The sequence below is a fragment of the Hipposideros armiger genome, unplaced genomic scaffold, assembly GCF_001890085.2.
Source record: "Hipposideros armiger isolate ML-2016 unplaced genomic scaffold, ASM189008v1 scaffold_203, whole genome shotgun sequence".
Taxonomy (NCBI): Eukaryota; Metazoa; Chordata; class Mammalia; order Chiroptera; family Hipposideridae; genus Hipposideros; species Hipposideros armiger.
This window is the reverse complement of record NW_017731553.1, coordinates 2,087,337-2,107,491: the sequence shown is the minus strand read 5'-3', so window position 1 is coordinate 2,107,491 and position 20,155 is coordinate 2,087,337. Positions and strand designations below refer to the sequence as shown.

At 40.9% G+C, this 20,155-nt stretch overlaps 1 protein-coding gene across 1 annotated transcript in view; it reads right to left on the bottom strand.

Moving 5' to 3' along the window:
- Positions 1 to 17,564, bottom strand: part of F9 (coagulation factor IX) — a 31,693-nt gene extending 14,129 nt beyond the window's left edge. Inside the window, exons 1-5 of the mRNA XM_019653590.1 lie at positions 17,445 to 17,564; positions 13,112 to 13,275; positions 12,885 to 12,909; positions 8,481 to 8,594; positions 1,474 to 1,602 (exon numbers count right to left, since the gene is read on the bottom strand). Of these exons, the coding sequence (XP_019509135.1) occupies positions 1,474 to 1,602; positions 8,481 to 8,594; positions 12,885 to 12,909; positions 13,112 to 13,275; positions 17,445 to 17,532 (520 nt within the window). The 5' untranslated portion in view covers positions 17,533 to 17,564. The remainder of the gene's footprint in view (positions 1 to 1,473; positions 1,603 to 8,480; positions 8,595 to 12,884; positions 12,910 to 13,111; positions 13,276 to 17,444) is intronic.
- Between the last annotated feature and the right edge of the window lie 2,591 nt (positions 17,565 to 20,155).

The following is a 20,155-nucleotide window of genomic DNA, read 5'->3' as shown; positions in this document are numbered from 1 at the left end:
GTCCTTTTGTTCTTCAGTCTAGTTGTGGAGGACATAGCTTCACTGGCCCATGTTAGTGTTATCATTGCACTCTTCCTGGGTGAGGCAGTCGCAGGCCATTGGATGACTGCTCACGGCGTCCCAGCTCCAGGTCGAGCTGTTGTTCACCATCTTAGCTGTAGAGGGCGGTGTCACTGGCCCTCATGTGGGATCCGAACTGGGGCCCTGCTGCTCAGAGCTGGCATCCCAAGCCAGCTCTTAACCAACGCGCCACTTGGCCGGTCCCTCTAATACATTTTAACGTGGTAAATGAGCGATGTCTTGCAATATGAGTAGTTTGTTTCTGGAACGAATTATGCTAGCAAACCAAGGTGTTACTGTATATTCTCCTCCCAGGGTAGACTGGGTTTGAAGCAGTGTTTGTGAGAAACCAGGTAGGAGGACAGGCAGGCAGGCCCTTGAAGCATCAGAGACTCTTCATTTTAATTGCAGCATGAATACTGTTGGCTTCTGGTCCTTTCTTTAATTTCATCTGCTGGATGCGTTGCTGAGCTAGGTGTTGAACCCAGTTACAGAGGAATGGTGCATGATTTAATGTACCGCTTTAATAAAATATCAGGCTTTGGAAATGCAAAAGAAGTTATATATTGCTTTAAAAAGGCCCCCCATTTATCAACTAAAATTGATCCCGCAGAGCCTATTTCATGGCAGCATGGTTGACATGACTGGGAAAGACTGCTTTGTCCATTGCTGGATAGACTGGCGGTACTGATCAGCCTGGCACGACTTAAACAGATGGTCATCGGAACTATTCTGATGCCAACGTGTAAATTCAGCCTGAGATCCAAGGACAGGAAATAACATTCTCAGAGTAAACCAGCCACACCCTGGGAGAACCATATTTAAAATTCACCATTCTTGTAGTAGAAGACCATCAGTCAATCACTTATATATCTTTTATGGTATAGAATTACTACATTAATTTGACTGGACAAATTAGAAATATGTATACAGAAATTACACAATTGCTTCATGACATAAAAGTCAGAAAAAACTTGGACATATGGAAAAGAATTCAGACTGAAGACATTTACAGAAATTTCTATTTAAAACAATGATATGGGGCTACCGTTTAGCTCAGTTGGTGAGAGCAAAGTGCTCACAACACCAAGGTTGCCGGTTCCAAGCCTGCATGGGCCACCGAGCTGCGCCCTCCACAACTAGATTGAAACAACTACTTGACATGAAGCTGATGGGTCCTGGAAAAACACACTGTTCCCCAATTAAAAATAAATAAATAAATAAATAAAATGATGATGCAATTTAGAACATTAATTTTTCCAATTCTAGCAACTGCTCTTTCCTATGATTTCAAAGGAAGTAGAAACAAGTAAGGATTATAATTATGTAGGCTAGTTAAAATGCTAACGGTTTAAATACGGATTTGGAACATCTGTCTGCCAAGCTTAAAAAAAAATTTATTTAGATTTTGACCTGCCGGTTCACAGGACTTCTGGTCTTCTGCGAGGCGGTATCCAGCAGTACAGGAGCAAAGCACCTTGTTGTCAGCACCCATTTTACAAAACTGCTTGCACTTGCCATTCTTCATGTTGCATGTTGCATCTGAAAGAAAGGAAAACCAACAGTGATAGCATCACTAAACATGCATTGTAGGTTAAACATGAACTGGGGGCGTTCATGGAGAGAAGCTTGGAAGCCTTGAGCTAAAAGTAGAAAGATAAAATTTCTAATAAGGCATACAATGGTGGCAGCAATGTATTTGATTTGGCATAGAGCTGAAGTTTAGATATTCCACTTTCATTAAATCATGGACTACAATTAAAAATATTTGTTAAGGGGCAGTCGGTTAGCTCAGTTGGTTAGAGCACAGTGCTCATAACACCAGGGTTGCCAGTTCAGTCCCCACATGGGCCACTGAGATGTGCCCTCCACAGCTAGATTGAAATAACTACTTGACTTGGAGCTGATGGGTCCTGGAAAAACAGTGTTGCCCAATAAAAAACTTAAAAAAAATGTTTACTGGGCCGGCCTAGTGGCACATTGGTTAAGACCTGGCTTGGGATGCCAGCTCTGAGCAGCAGGGCCCTGGTTCAGAGCCCACATGAGGGCCAGTGACTCTGTGCCCTCTACAGCTAAGATGGTGAACAACTGCTCGACCTGGAGCTGGGCTGCCGTGAGCCGCTGTGAGCGGCTGTCCAATGGCCGGAGAGTGATCTGCTTCACCCGAGAAGAACACAATGATAATACCAACATGGACCAGTGAAGCGACATGCTCCACAACTAGACTGAAGAACAAAAGGACAGCAACTTGTCTGTTCTCCTTCCCCGATTCCCCAACACTGTCCCCTTCCCCCAATTCCCCAATAAAATCTTTAAAAAGTAAAATGTTTACTAAATATAACATCTATTCAGAAAAGGACCCAGAACTTGAGTAATAATTTTCACAAAATGGACCCAGTGGTTTCAACACTAAACAAATCAATACATAGGACATTATCAACACCCCAAAAACTCTCCTGATGCCTCCTTTCAATCATTGTACTCTTCCTCCTTCCCAAAGTTACCATCACACCAACTTCTAAAAATGGATGAGTCTTGCCTGTTCATGAACTTGATATGTATGAATAGAAGCTGACAATAGGCACTCTTCTGTATCTTTCATTTAACATTCCATCCATGTTGTTTTGTAGGGCAGTAGCTCATTTACATGCTGTGTAGTTTTCCATTGCGTAAATGTTACTACCTTTACTCGTCCATTTTTCTGTTGATGAATGTTTGAGCCATGTTTCCAGTTTGGGGCTCTTTTGTATCACACTGTTCGGAACATTCTTGTAGATATCTTTCAGTCACCTACGCGTGCATATTTCTTGGATGTATACTTATGAGTACAATGATTGGATCATATGTTGAGGTTGAGTAGATACTGCCAAGTACTTTTCTAAAATAATTGCACAAGTTTAAATTCCCCCATCAGTGTATGAGTTCCAGTTATTGGAGATATGATGTGGATTTCTCCTCCCACTCTGTGACTTGCCTTTTCACCCTACATAGTGTATTTTGCTGAATAGAAGTTCACAGCTTTAATATAACCCAGTTTATCAAAGAAAACTTGAAGTTGGCTGAGGTGGGTATGTGTCAACACAAGAGAATAAAATAGGGTCCTTTAAGGTAGCTAACTGCCAAAGACATGTGTTGACAATGATAAGCGTTCTGGTGGCCCATATTTTCTTTACTCTCCTATACAACCTCCCTTATTAATATAAAATATCTTTCTTTGTCTCTTGTAATGCTTTTTGTCTTGATTCTGGTTTGTCTGATATTAAGACTGCTTTGCCTGTTTCTTTTTGTTAGAAAAATCTCCTTACATCTCCTTATTTTAGCTTCCTGGTTTAATTTTATTTTAGGTATCCCTTTTTTTCAACAACATGCAATTTGATTTTGAACTCCAGACTGAAAGTTGTCATTAATACCAATTCACATTACTTGTGATTCCTGATATATTTGACTTATTCCTGCCACCTTATTTTGTATTTTCTAATTACCATGCTTTCCCTTTGTTTATCCTATGCCATGTCAGTAACAGGAAGTAGTATGGTGCAGGGCTTGCTAGCTGAGATACGCTGACTTAAGAGAAACAGGCTCTGCCCTTGGGCCTATTTCTGCCTCTTGAGTAGCGCAGGAACACAGTGGATAGAAGACACCTTCCCCCTTACGTACATGCTCACAAGCAGTACAACTTTCAATGGAAATGCTCACTTCTCAGTGCAGTTAGAACATGGAAAGTCTGAGAACAAGTGGCTGTATTAGACACCTCTTGGGTACCACCTCAGTTCCTCTCAGCTGTGTTTCCCCAGCACGGTGGTGATCACGTCTGCATGGGCTTCCACTGATCCCATGTGAATGTGACCTTGAATGGCTTTGGCTCATATCTGCAGTATGTGTCTCTCACCTCCTACCTTGACACTTCCCTTTTGATGCTGAGCCACGGGATGCCCCACAACCTCTCCGGGTGTACCAGCACATACAACCTGGAGATGAGTTCAACCTGTAGGCTGAACTTTTTTTTTTTGTTTTTTTTTTAGCTGAGCCATCCCGCCACCTGTTGGCAGCTCACGGCTGCTCAGCTCGGGCTGACTCGAACCGCTGTTGCTCAGAGCTCAAACTCTTGAGCGAGCTCTTAACCAACTGAGCCACTCAGCCGGCCCCTTGTAGGCTGAACTTTTAACATTGGCAGACAGATGCCGATAGACAAATATTTTTACCTCTTTGCTCCTCCCGGATGGACTACCCTGAGGCCAGGTCATGTGGTTTCTTGGAAAACAGTTCCAGGAGATTAAGCAGTCAGTTGCAGATGAAGAGATGGCTCATCCTATTATTGCTTCTCCTTTCCTCATTGCCTCACTCTCTGTTCTATTTTTTTCTCCCTAGGATTGCACTCCCTACTAGATAAGCTTTTGTCACAGATTCTTTTTTTCTGGGGGACTGCAGGCTAACAGAGCGACTATATGGTTTCAGAGTGTATTATGGATTTTTGAGTGACAGATCTAAAATTTTGGTAAGTTATATTTTACATAGGCTAGCGTAGTCTAAGGTAATAATTAGCTCGTGTTCCTTACTGACACTTCAGAAAATAAGGGGAGGCCAATCAACTATTGCCGGGTGGACAGAGAAACAAGCCTGAGCTTTAACCTGTGCTACCAATAATCCATTAAGTGCACCATCCAAAAAGATGTCACTTGGTCCTTTTATTTATTTTTTAAAGACCTTTCTCCTCACTCATCATGACTACATTCTTGGCTTTTTCATGGGACTGGCTATCATTGTGTTGCTACAGAGCAGTGCTGAGATGTTCAGCCAAACCAAATACCTCCTGTAGAAAGTGTTCAGTCAACACGAGGTTGCGGTAAGTTAACAGAGGTAGGTGGTAGGTGCAGCCTGGTTTGGTGCACGCACAACGGGAATGAGTCAACTCTGTGGCTTTCCCAGTTCTGATTCTGTGCCCTTGGCTATGTAACTGAACCGCACCATGATTTTCCTCATTTGTCCCCGCTCTTTGTGACTCAGTATGTTGCTGTCGCTCTCTGGCGTGGTCTGTGCATGCAGTGGGCAATAGTCGCTGTCCAATCAGCGGCCTTTTGCCCTCAGATAAAGGACTCAAGATTCTGGAACTAGGATAATGGCACAAGGAATTTGATTGGAGAGATCCATAGTCGAAGATCTAAGGAGCAGTCAGTATAGGATTCATTTATCAATCGTTTTTTTGAGCACTTAGATGTGAGGCACTGTGTTGGGTATGGGCTTTCCCTGGTCCCGAGGTTGGTCTCAGTGCCTAAAACCTCTCTTGAAGAACGTCTCAAAGCAGCTGTTCTTCTCTCTCCATGTTGGCACAAACGCCTCTTTCTCATTTCCCTGATGCCCTCCGCAAAAGTTAGCCTGTTCTGCTTTATTTTACTTTGCCTTTTTCTACCCTGATGTATTCACTGATGTGAAAACCAACGCTTGAACAAAAGAAGTTCTGTTTAACAAATTTACCACAGAATATGCTATTGTTCAGCTAAACTCAAGGTATTTTCTTTTCTCTACTCCCCAGAAATACATCGCAAATAAGACAGTAGTGTCTGTGACGTGTTCACAAAATGAAAGGGAAAAAAAAAAGTTTATGTGCTTGTGATTTTTTTCTTTCCATCCTATCTCACTGTGGGGAAAGACTTCTTGCATTCTTTAGAAGGTTCAGGAATGACCAAGTTCTTACAGCGCTTGATCTACCTGTAAAGGACTCAGAGGTGATGTGTAGCTAAGGACATGCAGTGGTCTTTATGCTAGACCAGCAGTTCTCAACCTTTCACACGGTGGGGGTCGCCTAAGACCATGGGAAAACACATATTTTCGATGGTCTTAGGAACCGAGACACCGCTCCTCTATCCGTCTCCAGGCCCACATGCAGATACGCCCACATACGAGTACCCGGCGGCCCCTGGGAAAGGGTCGTTCGACCCCCAAAGGGGTCACGACCCACAGGTTGAGAACCGCTGTTCTAGACAGAGGGACACAATAGCCAATTAATTGTTATTCTTCTAACTAGAAGGCGTGCCCTGAATATTTGTACCTCTCTCCCCTGGAAAGGAGCCTCATGGACAAGGGAGAAGGAAAACAAGGAGGTCTTAACAATGGAAATCTCCCTTCCCAGGTACTCCATAAACCCCGTTATCTAGCAGCTATTGAGATGGGGCTTTAGTTCAGTTTAAATGAGAGTTTGTGTGTTTTGGCTGCTGCTTTCCTCTAGTGTCTGACATAAAGAGCTCTTTGAGAGAATCCTCACTTTGTTTCTGACTAACTGAGCTGAAAGGATTTTTCTAAACCTTGATCCGATGGGCTGGGGCAGTTGCAGTGCAACTGCCAAGCCTTGACCAAATCAAAATGGCGGGGAACCCAAGAAGACTGAGATGGGGCCAGCTGGAGACCTAGCACTTTTGCCATGGAGAGTGCAGCCTCACCATGTAGCAAAGCCTGGTAGGGAATTTTTGTGCATCTATTTACATTCCTCAGGGCTATTCTCCTCATTTAAAGTGTCTTTATTTTTAAACTAAAGACACTTAGGAATATTTAACGTTAAACACTATTTTCAATTATACTTTATGACAACGTGCCCTTCATTCTGAACGGAGACTAATTGAGTTATTCATTCTGTCAGCTCCCATAGTTATATTATTTAAGCTGCAAATGAGGAACTACTGAAAAGATTTCTGTAGGTTTCCATAATAGCAGGATCAAGCCTATCTAGGTACATCTGAATTTGAAGTTATAACCTTTCAGATGTAAGTGGCACTTTCAAGATGTTGGACCAATTAACACACCCACAGGAAAGGTAACCCAGACACTGGCTTGTCCCCACACTGGGAAATCTCACAGAATGGAAATCCAGGCCAGGTGCACCAGTTCATCCACCGCATTCACTCTTTTCTTTCTTTTAAAATGGTTTGCCCCTGCCACCTTTTCCTTTTCTTATCGTCTCTTCTTTTTCATCTTTTAGATCTCAAAGGAAGATGATCAATGGATTTCTCTTTAATAGTGAAAGGATTTCTAAATAACATTACAGGTGACTTTTATGCCTTTTTCAGTGGGCCAAGTATAGCAGCTGTGTTTCATTTTGTTTTATGCCTTTTTCAGCTATGTGTCAGGTGGATTGATATAATGCCTTAATGGAGTCCTGCTAATGTCCCACGCCTTCCCCTTCGTCATATAGCCTGTGGTGTTAAATTCTCTCCCTAAAATTGTATCTCTATTCTGTTAGTTTCAGAGTAGAAGGAGAATCTGTCGCCAGCACTTTGTGTTTTTCACAATCACAATACCCGTAACCTTGCATCCAGAGGTAAACAAGTACGTAAAGGACTTTGGGGTTTATAGCTCTGATTGCCAAAACCTCAGAAAAAAATATTCTAGGCTATGAGAGGAAAAAATGCCCACTAAACCTAAATTTGCTATGTAACTCTTTCAGTGTAATCGGTGTAGTCAAATTCAGAAATGAGCTCAGATTTTTGTCAACAAATTTAACATGTGAAAGTGGTTCATATGTGTGAAGTGCCTATTATATGAGAGAACTGACTTTGCCATACCCCAATTCTATAGTTACTTGACTTCTGATGCCGGTGTTGATAGCAGTTTAGTCATGAGTTCAGTTTTATGCGTTCAGTTTACTTTTCGTTTTGTGGATAGTAGTTAGAAGCACGGATTTTGGTCAAACTGAAGTTGAAGTCCTGGCTCGACCATTTACTCACCTCTGTGATTTTGAGCTGTGTGAGCTGTAGTTTCCACGTCTACATAGAATGGGAATAATAATAATGGTACTGACCACATAGGGGTGTATTGAGGATTAATAAGTGAGTGGACCATCACTACCGATTATCTACCAAATATTATTATTGCTCTTAATAGAGTGTCTTGAACTCATCCTGGAAACAATGACTACAGATAAAATGAATGTTTATAAACTTTGGAAGTATGTTTTATACAATGCAATCTTATTCAGCCTTTAAAAAGAGGGAAATCCTGTCATATGTGACAACATGAATGAACCTGGAGGACATTATGCTAAATGAAATAAGCCAGTCACAGAAGGACAAATACTGCATGATTCCACTTATGTGAGGGGGCCAAAAATGTCAAACACATAGAAACAGAGAATGTAATTGTCTAGGGGGAAGGGAAAATGGAGAGTTGCTGGTCAACAGCTACAGTTGCGGTTATGTGAGAAGAATAAGTTCTAGAGATCTGCTGTACAGCACAGTGCCTACAGTTAACAGTACTGTATTGTCTACTTCAAAATTTGTTAAGTGTAGCTCTCATGTTAGGTGTTCTTTACCACAACAAAAACGTGTATGTTTTCAGGAGAAACTCATGATACATAAATATTGCATTTTCCAGGTTCATCTGGTTTCAAAGGGAAATGATGAGCCATGAGTAATACAAAAATAGTTACTTACCTAATTCACAGTTCTTTCCTTCAAATCCAACTGGACACCAACATTCGTAGGAATTAATCTCATCCTGGCACTTGCCGCCATTTAAACATGGATTGGACTCACACTGATCTCCATCTTTGAGATAGGTTAAGATGTTGAATTAGCAAATAAACTGCTTAGAATGCCCAGTCCTCCCTGCACAGACTCATGGGGACGGGACCCTGGTTTTAGGGTCAGTGCAGAACTGCTGACCTGGAAGCCAGCTATGCCCCTGTCTTCCTGCGTTTCTAAAAGCAACCCAGGAGTAACTGGTTAGCTCAGTTGGTTGGAGCATGGTGATGATATCACCAAGTTTGCTGGTTCGATCCCCGCACGGGCCACCGTGAACTGCGCCCTCCTTAGAAGAGTCAATTATGCCATTGTAGCATGGAGGCAATGCGCAACCGATGACCATGCCTGTTCCCCAATAAAATTTAAAGAAAAAATAATAATAAGTAAAATAAAATAGAAGCAACCCAAACAAAGGTTCGTAGGCTAATACCCTAATTTCCTAGGAAATTGCCTTGAAGAAGGTGTGTACATAGTTCATGCAACCAAGGGAAAAAGAAGAGGGAGAAAAATGTTTGAGTAGAAATGTATCATATCAGCATGGGGTGAGAAGAATTTTCAATCCTTCCTTATAGAATGGTGGCGGAGTTACTTCCAAATCAAATCAGGTCACTTCGACAATTATTATCTGTGTGTCATCCAATGCCTGTTCTATCTCAGGTCTTGCAATGCAGGCTGAACCAGATAACATATGGTACTTCCACCCAAGGTACTGGTGGTTTAGGCATGGAGCAAATGCATCTACTTTCTTGTATTATCACTTAACTTTTAAGTATAATATGTACCGATGGTTCAAAACAATATAAAAGATGCCAGCAGCATCTGTTACTGCTTAAAGATATTTTGTCTATGAGTTAGGTCCCAAATGGTCTAGGTAAAGCAAGAAACAACTTTCAATATAAAGAATGAAAAGAAATTATTCTGTATATATGTATAGATTGGCTGTGTTTCCTTTCTGTCTTTCCTGAAGTTTCTACTTTTATAGAGCTCTTGAGGGCCTTTGAAGCTACCGGTGGTAGGAAAACAGGAGGAAGAAATAAGCGAGAGTGGAAGGGTCAGGATGAAAAGGGAACCTTTAAGTCTGGTTTGTTACAGCTCTGCCTCCATGCATACTTCTAAGGAAGCTTCAGGAAAAAGGGATAAATAGAACCAGAAGGGAGACTGACATGCACTTTGAGCTAAGAGAAATAGCCCTGCAGAAAAAATGGGAACTCGATCAGCAAGACAATATATGAGAAACAAAAGAATGAGAGATGAAGATGACATAAGAATAAAAGAATGAGCGAAAGAGGGCAAATAATTTCGAATTATCAGTCATACTTTGGAGCGAAACTCTCTGACATCTAGTGTGTAGATTCCTGCTTGCTCCAAGGAGAGCAGGCACATGTCTGCCATGTTCTCTGACAGTAGCATGTATCCGGGTCACACTGACTAAGGACTAATATCCCTTTCTCAGAAATAGTCCCTCTCTGAAAAATCTGCTTGCCATAAAAATTAGACCTTGTCCCCTCTGCCCCTCTAGCCACTGTGCTTTTGCACAGATACTTCAATTTGTTCCAATTCTATGAAAACAAACTACGTTATCTCTGCTTTATTATTATTGATGTTCAGAACTAGTCTAAAAAACAAGCTACATTTGCACTTTATATTATAGACCAACGGATCTGAATTATTTAGGATGTTTCACTGAAAGGGTCTGGGCTCGCAGCCAGCTACATAGCAACTCATTTGCTGAGACATACCTTTAAAATGAGTGTCATTTTAGTCCGCCTTTGGGTGCTTGTCTGTGTGTACTTTGGGCTGAGGCAAAGCCACAGATAGTAGGGGTCAAAGACAGCAAGGGGCCAGACCTTGTCAAGTGAAAGATTCCTCTTTCAGGCTACTAGGTTGGTGTTTAATGAATAACTGCATTTAGATTTGAAGGTCTGGAGGGGTAATAGTGAAAGCAAAGGGTCGGGCATTCGAGAAGGCGGATTCTCTTCTGGGCTCCATGACCCCCCAGCTGGGTGACTTTGGCGTCTTTTTACCTTCCTAAGCCTCAGTTTTCTCCTCTGTGAGATGAAGTTGAATAATGCTTTGCTCACAGGCTTGCTGTGAGGAATTAATGTGACAGGCTCTCTGTAAACTGTAAAGCACTTCACAGATGCTAGCTCTTAACCCAGGCTCTTTATGTCGTGTGTTGATGGGACAGGATGTGGCAGGAGTGAGGGGCCTGTGTCCCTGCTGTATGTGGAAACCCACACAGTGAAAAATAGCATAGGCTGTCTTGGGGTGGTTAGTAATCTAGGCTGCGAGTAAAAAGGGGCATAGAGCTATTTTCTTTTTGGTTCTTGTCTCTCTTTTATTTTTTTGGCAAAGGAGTAGTGACAGCATCATGCCCTTGATGTTTTCCAGGTATCTTTACCTAAGATACAGTAACCATGGCTTGTGACCAAGAAGGCAGGAGCCCAATTTCAAATATGGGGCTTAAGAGATACTGACCTACCCCTGCTAGGGGGTGGGAGGTCAGGCCAGGGGTGCACAGTGAAGGGATCATGGGAGTTTAAAAACATCCAGGAATATTTCTTTTGGGGGGTGGGTGGGTAGAAATTGATGTCTTTTAAAAAAATATCACAAGATTGGGCTAGCTGAGTGGCTTAGTTGGTTAAGAGCATGATTTCTGAGCAACAGGGTCACCGGTTCGACTCCCACATGGGCCAGTGAGCTGCGCCCGAGCTGAGCTGCTGACATGCAGCAGGATGGCTCAGCTGGTGAGAGTACGTGCTCCTAACAACAAGGTTGTCGGTTCAACTTGCACATGGGATGGAGGACTATGCCCACCCGCAACTAAGATTGAACACAGCACCTTGAGCTGAGCAGCCACGAGCTGCCGACGGGTGGCTGGATGGTGACTGAACTTGGAGCTGAGCTAGCTGCACCCTCCATAACTAAGATTGAAGGACAACAACTTGGCTGTTCCCCTTCCCCAATTTTCCAACAATGTTCCCCTTCCCCAATTCCCCAATAAAATCTTTTTTAAAAAATCACAAGATTCAAAAATTTAAATATATTGTAGTAGAAATAGAGAATGAAAAGACTTGTTTGGATTGACTATCGGGGAATATGTCAATAAAGAATTGGCACAGTAGAGTTCATTACCAAGAACAAGGAAAGACAGACAAAGAAAAGGTAATGGAGTGGATCTCTTCTTCCCTCATGATTTCAAAACAAAAGTGGAGAAATTATGAGTTCCGAGAGTATGAGCAAGCCCAACAGTGTCTCCCGAATAGAAACTGGAAAATAGAACTGGATCTCAAATTGATGGAACTCAGAGAATTTGCTGTCCAGATATGTCTGCCTGTGAAACTTACACTGCCACAAAATTCTGCTGCTGGATTTGAAATGAGTTTTAAAATGTAGTTATCTTTACAGTTTTGACTTTTCCTCCTTTTGGTCAATTTATTCAACAAATGTTTACTCAGTGCTTCTGTACCAGATATTGTTTAGATACTAGAAATACATCAATAAACAAAACAATTGAATACACCTGCCAACATGAAGCTTGCCATGTAGTGAGGTGGGAAATTAAATGAATAGTATAAGTAAAAACATTATATGATACCTCAAATGATGAAAAGTGCTATGAAAAAGAATAGGGCAGGTTACAGTGCCTACAATGAAGGGGTTATGGGCGGCAGGAGTAGGTTGAAGTATTAATAGATGGTCAGAGTAGGCTTCATTTAGATGGTGACCTTTGGGCGAAGTCCCAAAAGAGGTGAGGGAGCGAGCCTAGGGAAACCGAGCAGAACATTCCACACTAAAGAAACAGCCAGAACAAAGACTCTAAAGTGGGAGTGTTCCTAGAGAGTGCAAGAACATCAGGGAGGCCATGATGCCCGGGGTCCAATATGTGAGGTGGAGAGCAGCAAGCGATGAGATGGGAGGGGCAGCGGGAAGGGAGGGCCTTACGGGCCATCCTAAGGAGGAGGACTTTTAAGCAATACACATTTATGTCAATCAGCATTCTCTGATTCTCTGCTGAGGACTGCAAACTCGTATTCATTCCCCAGATACAGTCATCTCTGTTTCTTCCTTCTGGCTTCCTGGGGTGGAACGATGTACTTTTAGAAACCCTAGGGACGAGTAAGCTTATCTGCCAACCGATATCTCCCATGCTGGCATAAACCTGTAGTATATCACCATTCAAAAAAGAATGGAACTTACTTTTCCTGAGCCCTTTTGACAGAGTTTAATATATTATCTTTTTACACAGAAAACACAGCAACGTAATTCTTGAATGTTTCATATGCCAGCTAGAGAATAAAAAGAATTGCTTACCAAAATATTGCTTCCAAAATTCAGTCTATAAAGAAAAAGAGGAGAAGTTAATGGTGGCATTTAAAATGTTTTGGATTTGATTCCTTCTCTTTTATAACATTTATAATATGCATACATGTAGAGATATATTTTGAAATTCCAAAGAGACGTTTCTTTTTTCTTTCTTTTTTTTTTAGGTTTACTATTCTTTGCTGTGCACCTGAAGGATGTTATATGGAAATACTTACAGTTTTTTCAGTGTTTTCAAAAACTTCTCTTGCTTCTTCAAAAGTACACTTTTCTTCTATACATTCTCTCTCAAGGTTCCCTTGAACAAACTCTTCCAATTTACCTGAATTATGCCTCTTTGGCCGATTCAGGATTTTGGTGGCATTTTCATGATCAAGAAAAACTGAAATTTAAAAATACCAGTCTTTAGCTTTAGAAAAAAGAAAACATCATGAAAATTAAATACATCTCTTAAGGAAGGCTTTGTTTTTAATCCAAGTAATCCCAAAGCCAATTTATCTTGGGGGCATGGAGCCAAAATCTATGATGTTCTCATGGCACTGTATAAACATGGAGATTTAAGAATTAAAATTCAATTTTACTTTTAGTCAAAAGAGCTCCAGTAATAAAAGGTCAGGTTTTCAATTGTATCTGAATTTACTTTGGATGAAAAAGAAAGTTCTTAAGTAAGCAGTTAACTTCACACATTGTCATCCTTTGAAAATAGCTAGTTGCAGTTCCTCACAAGGTGATTTGTCACCCTGGCTGGGCCGTGTCTTTAAGAATCAGTTGCCCAAAGGACTTTGCAACAAATTTCTCTTGGAATAACAGATGTCTAATTGTGGCCTAGCTGTGGATGCAACCCCAGGGTCTCTCACTAGATGTGAAAGAAAAATCGCTGCATTAATGTTTTTTTTTTAATCTTTAGAATCACAATACCATCAAATGGTATGTGTTATTGGAATTCCACTGATGTAAGTCTTTCTCTGGGATCCAGGATGTGGTTTATTTTAGCTCTGACTGCTTAGCCAATAGGGACACCCCTGAGCACTGGAGGATTGAGGTCTCTAACCTAATTCTCCGCCATCCTCCCTCTCTCCCCACGCTCAAATCTGTCTTTGTCTTTCTGTTTCTCTTAACCTCTCTCTTTCTCTCCCTTCTCTCTCTAGATATATAAATAGATACAGATATATTATTTATATCTATATCTATAATTAATAACAGGAACTCACGAAGTTGCCTGGAGTTGTTTCTTCAAGAGACTATCTGATACCATCTCAACAGGACCAGGTGCTTCTAAGATGAACTTTCCAGGGCATTTTGGGACTCCTTTCTCATTAACTCCAAAAAACAAATAAAAAAATAAGAAATAAGAAAAGAAACAAACTGAGGGCCAGCCAAGTTGGCTCAGTTGGTTAAGAGCGTGAGCTCTGAGCAACAGGGTCACCAGTTTGGTTCCCACGTGGGCCAGTGAGCTGCACCCGAGCTGAGCTACTTCTGAGCTGCCAACAGGTGGCAGGATGGCTCAGCTGGTGAGAGCACGTGCTCCTAACAACAAGGTTGCTGGTTCGACTCCCGCATGGGATGGTGGGCTATGCCCACCATCAACTAAGATTGAACACGGCACCTTGAGCTGAGCAGCCGCGAGCTACCGGCAGGCGGCCGGATGGTGACTGGACTTGGAGCTGAGCTAGCTGCGCCCTCTACAACTAAGATTGAAGGACAACAACTTGGCTGTTCCCCTTCCCCAATTCCCGAAAACTGTTCCCCTCTCCCAATTCCCCATTTTTTTTTAAAAGAAACTAAACTCTAGTCCCCTATTTTCATTGCAGCTCTTCACTTTACGGAGCCTTCAGGTTTCTTGACAACCTTGCTTTTCTCTTGCTCGGCAAGTCCCCTTGGCCTTCACTTTTTTCCCTGAATTTATTTATTTAGTGTAGGCTTTTTCTCTTCAACTCTTCACCTGCCAGCTTTCTCAATTCCCTTCACCCCTTCTTTAGTGCTGCATATCCTGCAATCTCAACTGCTAGATCAGCCTTCTTCCTTCCCTTCAGAGGCAGCGGAGCACTGCGGGAGAGATGCCCCCCGAACTGCAGATGGATGTCATTGCATATTGATGCCTGCCAGCATCCTCCAAGACCCTCCTCTCTGGCAATTCATTTGCCTGGCCCTGGGCCATCTACAATAGCATCTGTGTCTGCATCCGTTTACAGTGTGCTCCAGTGGAAGAATGGGTTTGCAGTCAGATCAGACACACCTGGATTTGAAACGCATATCTACCAACTATTGGCTGTGACATTTTAGGCAAGTCACATAATCTCTGAAGCTTAACTTGGTCCAATGTAAAATGGGTATACTGCCTCACTTGTCATATTCAGTATTCAAAACATGCTGAGTTCCTGAAAGCCCTCCCATTCTTTCTGGTCTGGATCTTTGCACATGAATGACCCTCTCTGCATAGAATGCCCTAGATTACATGTGTAAGGGGAGTGAATCTACTCATTTTTTTAAGACCCAACTCAAAATATTGTCTGTTTGTCAAGTGTTTCCCCAGTTAATTTATTCCTTTCTCTATGCTCCTTTAGCACCTGGTACACATTTTATCACATTATATTGAAAATCTCTGTCCTGACTTCATGGTGCTTTGGGTTAAAGAGGGAGTCTGATTGATCCCCGTGTCCCTAATACCTTGCCACAGTACCTGGCACCATAGTAATCACTCAGTTTTGTAAAGTGTATGGACCGGATGAATGAATGAAATGAATGAATGAATGAATGAAAGACAGCTTCAGTCTGTACACTTTACAAAACTGAACTGGTTTCACAGAACAACTTTGATTTCAAAATCCAAATTGATGCAATAATGCCTAGGGGCAGCAGTCATGAAAATGCAACAGCTCAGTAAATCATTCATAGAAACTACTATTTGAAGCCAATTGACAGTTGAACAGCAGCAGAAAGTATTACATCAATAATAGTGTTAGGGAAATTTCCCTGGTTCTCTCCTCAAGGGCCTATTATCTTTGACTCCAGTGACTCCAGAATTGAATCACACTGCCTTTCTCCGCAGTATTGTCTTAGGGTCATATATCTAGCATCTTTTCAGGTTTATCTCTTTTGGTCATTATTGCTCTGAAATCCCAGTCCCTCTTTTTCCTTCGTATCTGTCCTTTATCCAATATCGGAGGTCTTCAAGGGTGCAGAAGCCCTCTTTTTTTTTTTTCAGCTGAGCCATCCTGCCACCTGTTGGCAGCTCAGCGGCAGCTCAGCTCAGGCTGTGAATTGAACCAGAGACCCTGTTGCTTAGGGCTCACACTCTTGAACGAGCTCTTAACCAACTGAGCCACTCCACTGGCCCCTAAGAAGCCCTTTTAAAGGGGGCCTCCACCATTTCACCACTTACCCTGAAGGAAGGGCTTAGGTCATTTGTCCTGCTAGATCTCACACTGATTAGATATGTGTCAAGACTTAACTTTAGGTCGTACTTTGCAAGTTTCCTAGCTAAATTTTTTTATTCCTGGACTCTACCCACTTTGCTAGTTGGATTTAACCTTTGAATTCTTGTATCATTTTTTCTGCATTTCAGTCTGACATCATGTCTGGAGTGGGAACCATGGGGCCAGTCTGCTTTCTGGTGATGCTTAGGGTTGGCACCCCTGATCCTGGCACTGTCAGCTACTAGATTTGATTATAGTAGTCTGACAATTAAGTGTGATAAATGCTTCCTGTGAGAACATGCTGTTTGCCTATGGGGTAATTCCTTCTCTGTGTGCCTTCCTTTGGGGAGTGCATAAAGTCACTGATGCTGTGAAAAAAACCACGTGATACACAATGCATTAACTAAGTTTCTCCTCTTTACGGCAATTGTTGGACTGCTTTGCTCTCCTAAGAGCTCAAGTGAGTATTGGGTTTTCCCGTGTATTAACTCCAAGATGTTTAGAATCAAAGACAATATAATTTCTAACTAATCCATGAAAAACATTAGTGATAAATAACAGCTTACTAATGAAAAGTTTGTCTGTTTTAACTAAAACTTTAAATTAAAGGTATATAATTTTATGGATTTTTCAAATTAGAGGCATACCTTATTATATAGTTCTAAAATTGTGAAACACATCACATATCTTAAAATCAAACTTTTTGTATAAATAAAACTGTTGTTTGTGGCTTTAATGTTTCCCATTTTTATTTCAAAGTGGTCAGTAAAAATAGCCAAAAACATAGTTAATTTTTTCTCCATAGTCTGCTGTTTCCTCGTTAAAACATTTTCCCACATTTAATTTTTCTAACCAAGGAGATGACTGTTTTCTAAGAGAAATTACCTTTGTCAAATCATTAAGTCCAACAATATCCCTTCAAAAAGTGTACCATCAGCATCATAAATCTATTTAGTTTAAAAATGAAGAAAACACAGCTACCAGAGAACCAGTCTTTGCCAACCCACATGCTGACTAGTAGGATCTTAAACATTGCTGTCAAATCCTGTAATCATTATTTAGTGAAAAAGACAGCACCAGACATTTCTATATCTAAAAGACAAGCACACTCGATGTTTAAAAAAAGGAAACAAACCTGTACATTCAGCACTGAGTAGATATCCTAAAAGGCAGATGGTGATGAGGCCTGGTGATTCTGCCATGATCGTGTTCAGGCACTGCATAACCTTTGCTAGTAGATTGTGCAAGTGACAAGGTTGACCAATTGTTCCAAAGTACAGGCTGAGCTGTATTTACTTCTGGGAAATAATGTCCATCTCCCTCAGTGGGTCTTTGGGCTATTTGCAATGGCCTTTTGGGTTAAGTGTAGAGAATAGGCAGTTGTCACCATTGAACTTCACCTCTGATTGATTCCATGAGCTTCTGCCACTGCCTGATTTGAGCAGGAAGTGACACATCGTGAACACAAGGGGAGGTTTAATAGGGACAAGTTGCTGGGGCAGCAAAATTCATCAGTGGGTTCCATCTTATCCTTGTCAGGGAGCACTACTGCCATATAGTTTAAAGGTAAAGAGATGGAAAGAACAAAGTCATTTGGTCACCCACCTTAAAGTTACCTTGAGTCACCCGGTGGATCCTTTATGTTTCTCCTCATAGTGAGGGGTTTATAAACTTTGTTGTTCCGACCCATATAGTGAATCAGATGGGCCCTGTCTCAGAATATATGCATATATGTGTGAATGTATGTATGTGCAAATATACTTATATATTCGGTTGTTGGAAAAGTAATGACACATTTTTCTTTTTCTTTTTTTTTTTTAGCTGAGTCATCCTGCCACCTGTTGGCAGCTCAGCGGCAACTCAGCTTGGGCTGGACTTGAACCGCTGTTGCTCAGAGCTCAAACCCTTGAGCGAGCTCTTAATCAACTGAGCCACTCGGCCTGCCCATGACGCATTTTTGCAACGAAAAACAGAAAAAATACGTCATGACTTTTCCGACAACCCAATATTATGTATATAAAATAAATATATGAATATTATAGTTCATATTAATATGTTATGGCACTTCATATATAGATAAAACTCATAACGGCATACCAACATTTACCTACCATTCTTTGTGCTGTTGTTGCGGCACATTTTATTTCTATGTGTTATAAGCTCTATGTTACATTATCATTACTTCTGCTTTAAGCAGTCAACCTTTCAAAGAAATTTAAAAATGAGGAAAAACATTTTATATTTATCCACCTATTAGCCATTATGACATTCTTCATTTCTTTGTGTAGATGCAAGTTTCAATCTGTTACAATTTTTCATCACTCTGAAGAATTTTCGTGAATAATTTTGATAGTGTGAGTCTTCTTATGATGAATTTTCTCAGCTTTTGTTTATTTGACAGTGTCTCCATTTTACCTTCATTTTTAAAAAGTAATTTGGCTGCATGTATAATTGTAGGTTGACAGTTTCTTCTGTCAGCACTTTAAAGATGTGATTCTATTGCCTTCTGGCATGCATTGTTTCTGATGAAAAGGCAGTAAATATTATTGTGATTAATTTTCAGCAATTTGACGACAACGATCCAAGGTATTCTTGGGGTTCTTTGAGAATCTTGGATCTGTGGTTTGATATTTTTATTAAAATTAGGAAAATTTTTAGACCTGAGTCTTGAAAATTATGTTTTGAAATAATTATAGACTCACAGGAAATTGCAAAAACAGTACAGAGAGGACCCATCTATGTTTTACCCAATTACTCCCAATATTTACATCTCACATAAACATAGCATAATATCAAAACCAGCTAATGGACGTTGGTATGACATATATGTATAATGCTAAGTGATTTTATCACACCTAGATTTATGTAACCACCACTATAATCAATATACAGAACAATGTTATCACCATAAAGATCTCCCTTATGCTACTATTTTATAATCACACCCTCCTCCTGCCTCCCAATCATTCCTAAGGTGGGGCACTACTAATCAGTTTTCAGTCTCTATAATGAGAATGTTGTATAAATGAAATCATAGAGTATGTGACCTTTGGAGATTGGTTTTCTTTGTTCAGTACAATGTCTTTGAGATCCATCTGGATAACCATATGTTTCAATAGTTGATTCTTTGTTATTGCTGAGTAGTATTCCATGGTGCAGATGTACCACAGTTTATTCACTTCCTGAGAGACATTTTGATTGTTTCCCGTTGTTTCTATTCAGTAATGTGCTATGTAATTCATGTACAGGTTTCTATGTGGAAGTACCTTTTTAATTTCTCTGGGATAAAAGCCCAGTAATGCAATTTCTGGGTTATATGGTATTTGAATGTTTAATTTTTTGTTTGTTTGTTTGTTTTTAAATTGGGGAACAGTGTGTTTTTCCAGGACCCATCAACTCCAAGTCAAGTAGTTGTTTCAATCTAGTTGTGAAGGGCGCAGCTCAGTGGCCTATGCGGGGATCGAACTGACAACCTTGGTGTTATGAGCCCTGCGCTCTAACCAATTGAGCTAACCGGCCGCCCCCTGAATGTTTAGTTTTTAAATAAACTGCCAAACTGTTTTCCAAAATGGCTGTGCCACTTTCCATTCCCACCAGCAATGCATGAGTGATCCATTTTCTCATTCACTGAAAGCATTTGGCATTGTCATTATTCTTTAGTTTAGACATTCTGATAGGTAATATATGTAGCAATAACTCATTGTGTTTTAATTTGTATTTCCGTAATGGTTAATGATGTTGAAGATCTCGGAATTTACTTATTTACCATCTGTATACCCTCGCCAGTAAAATGTCTGTTCATGTCTTTTGCCTATTTTCTAATTAGACTGATTTTTCATTGTTGGA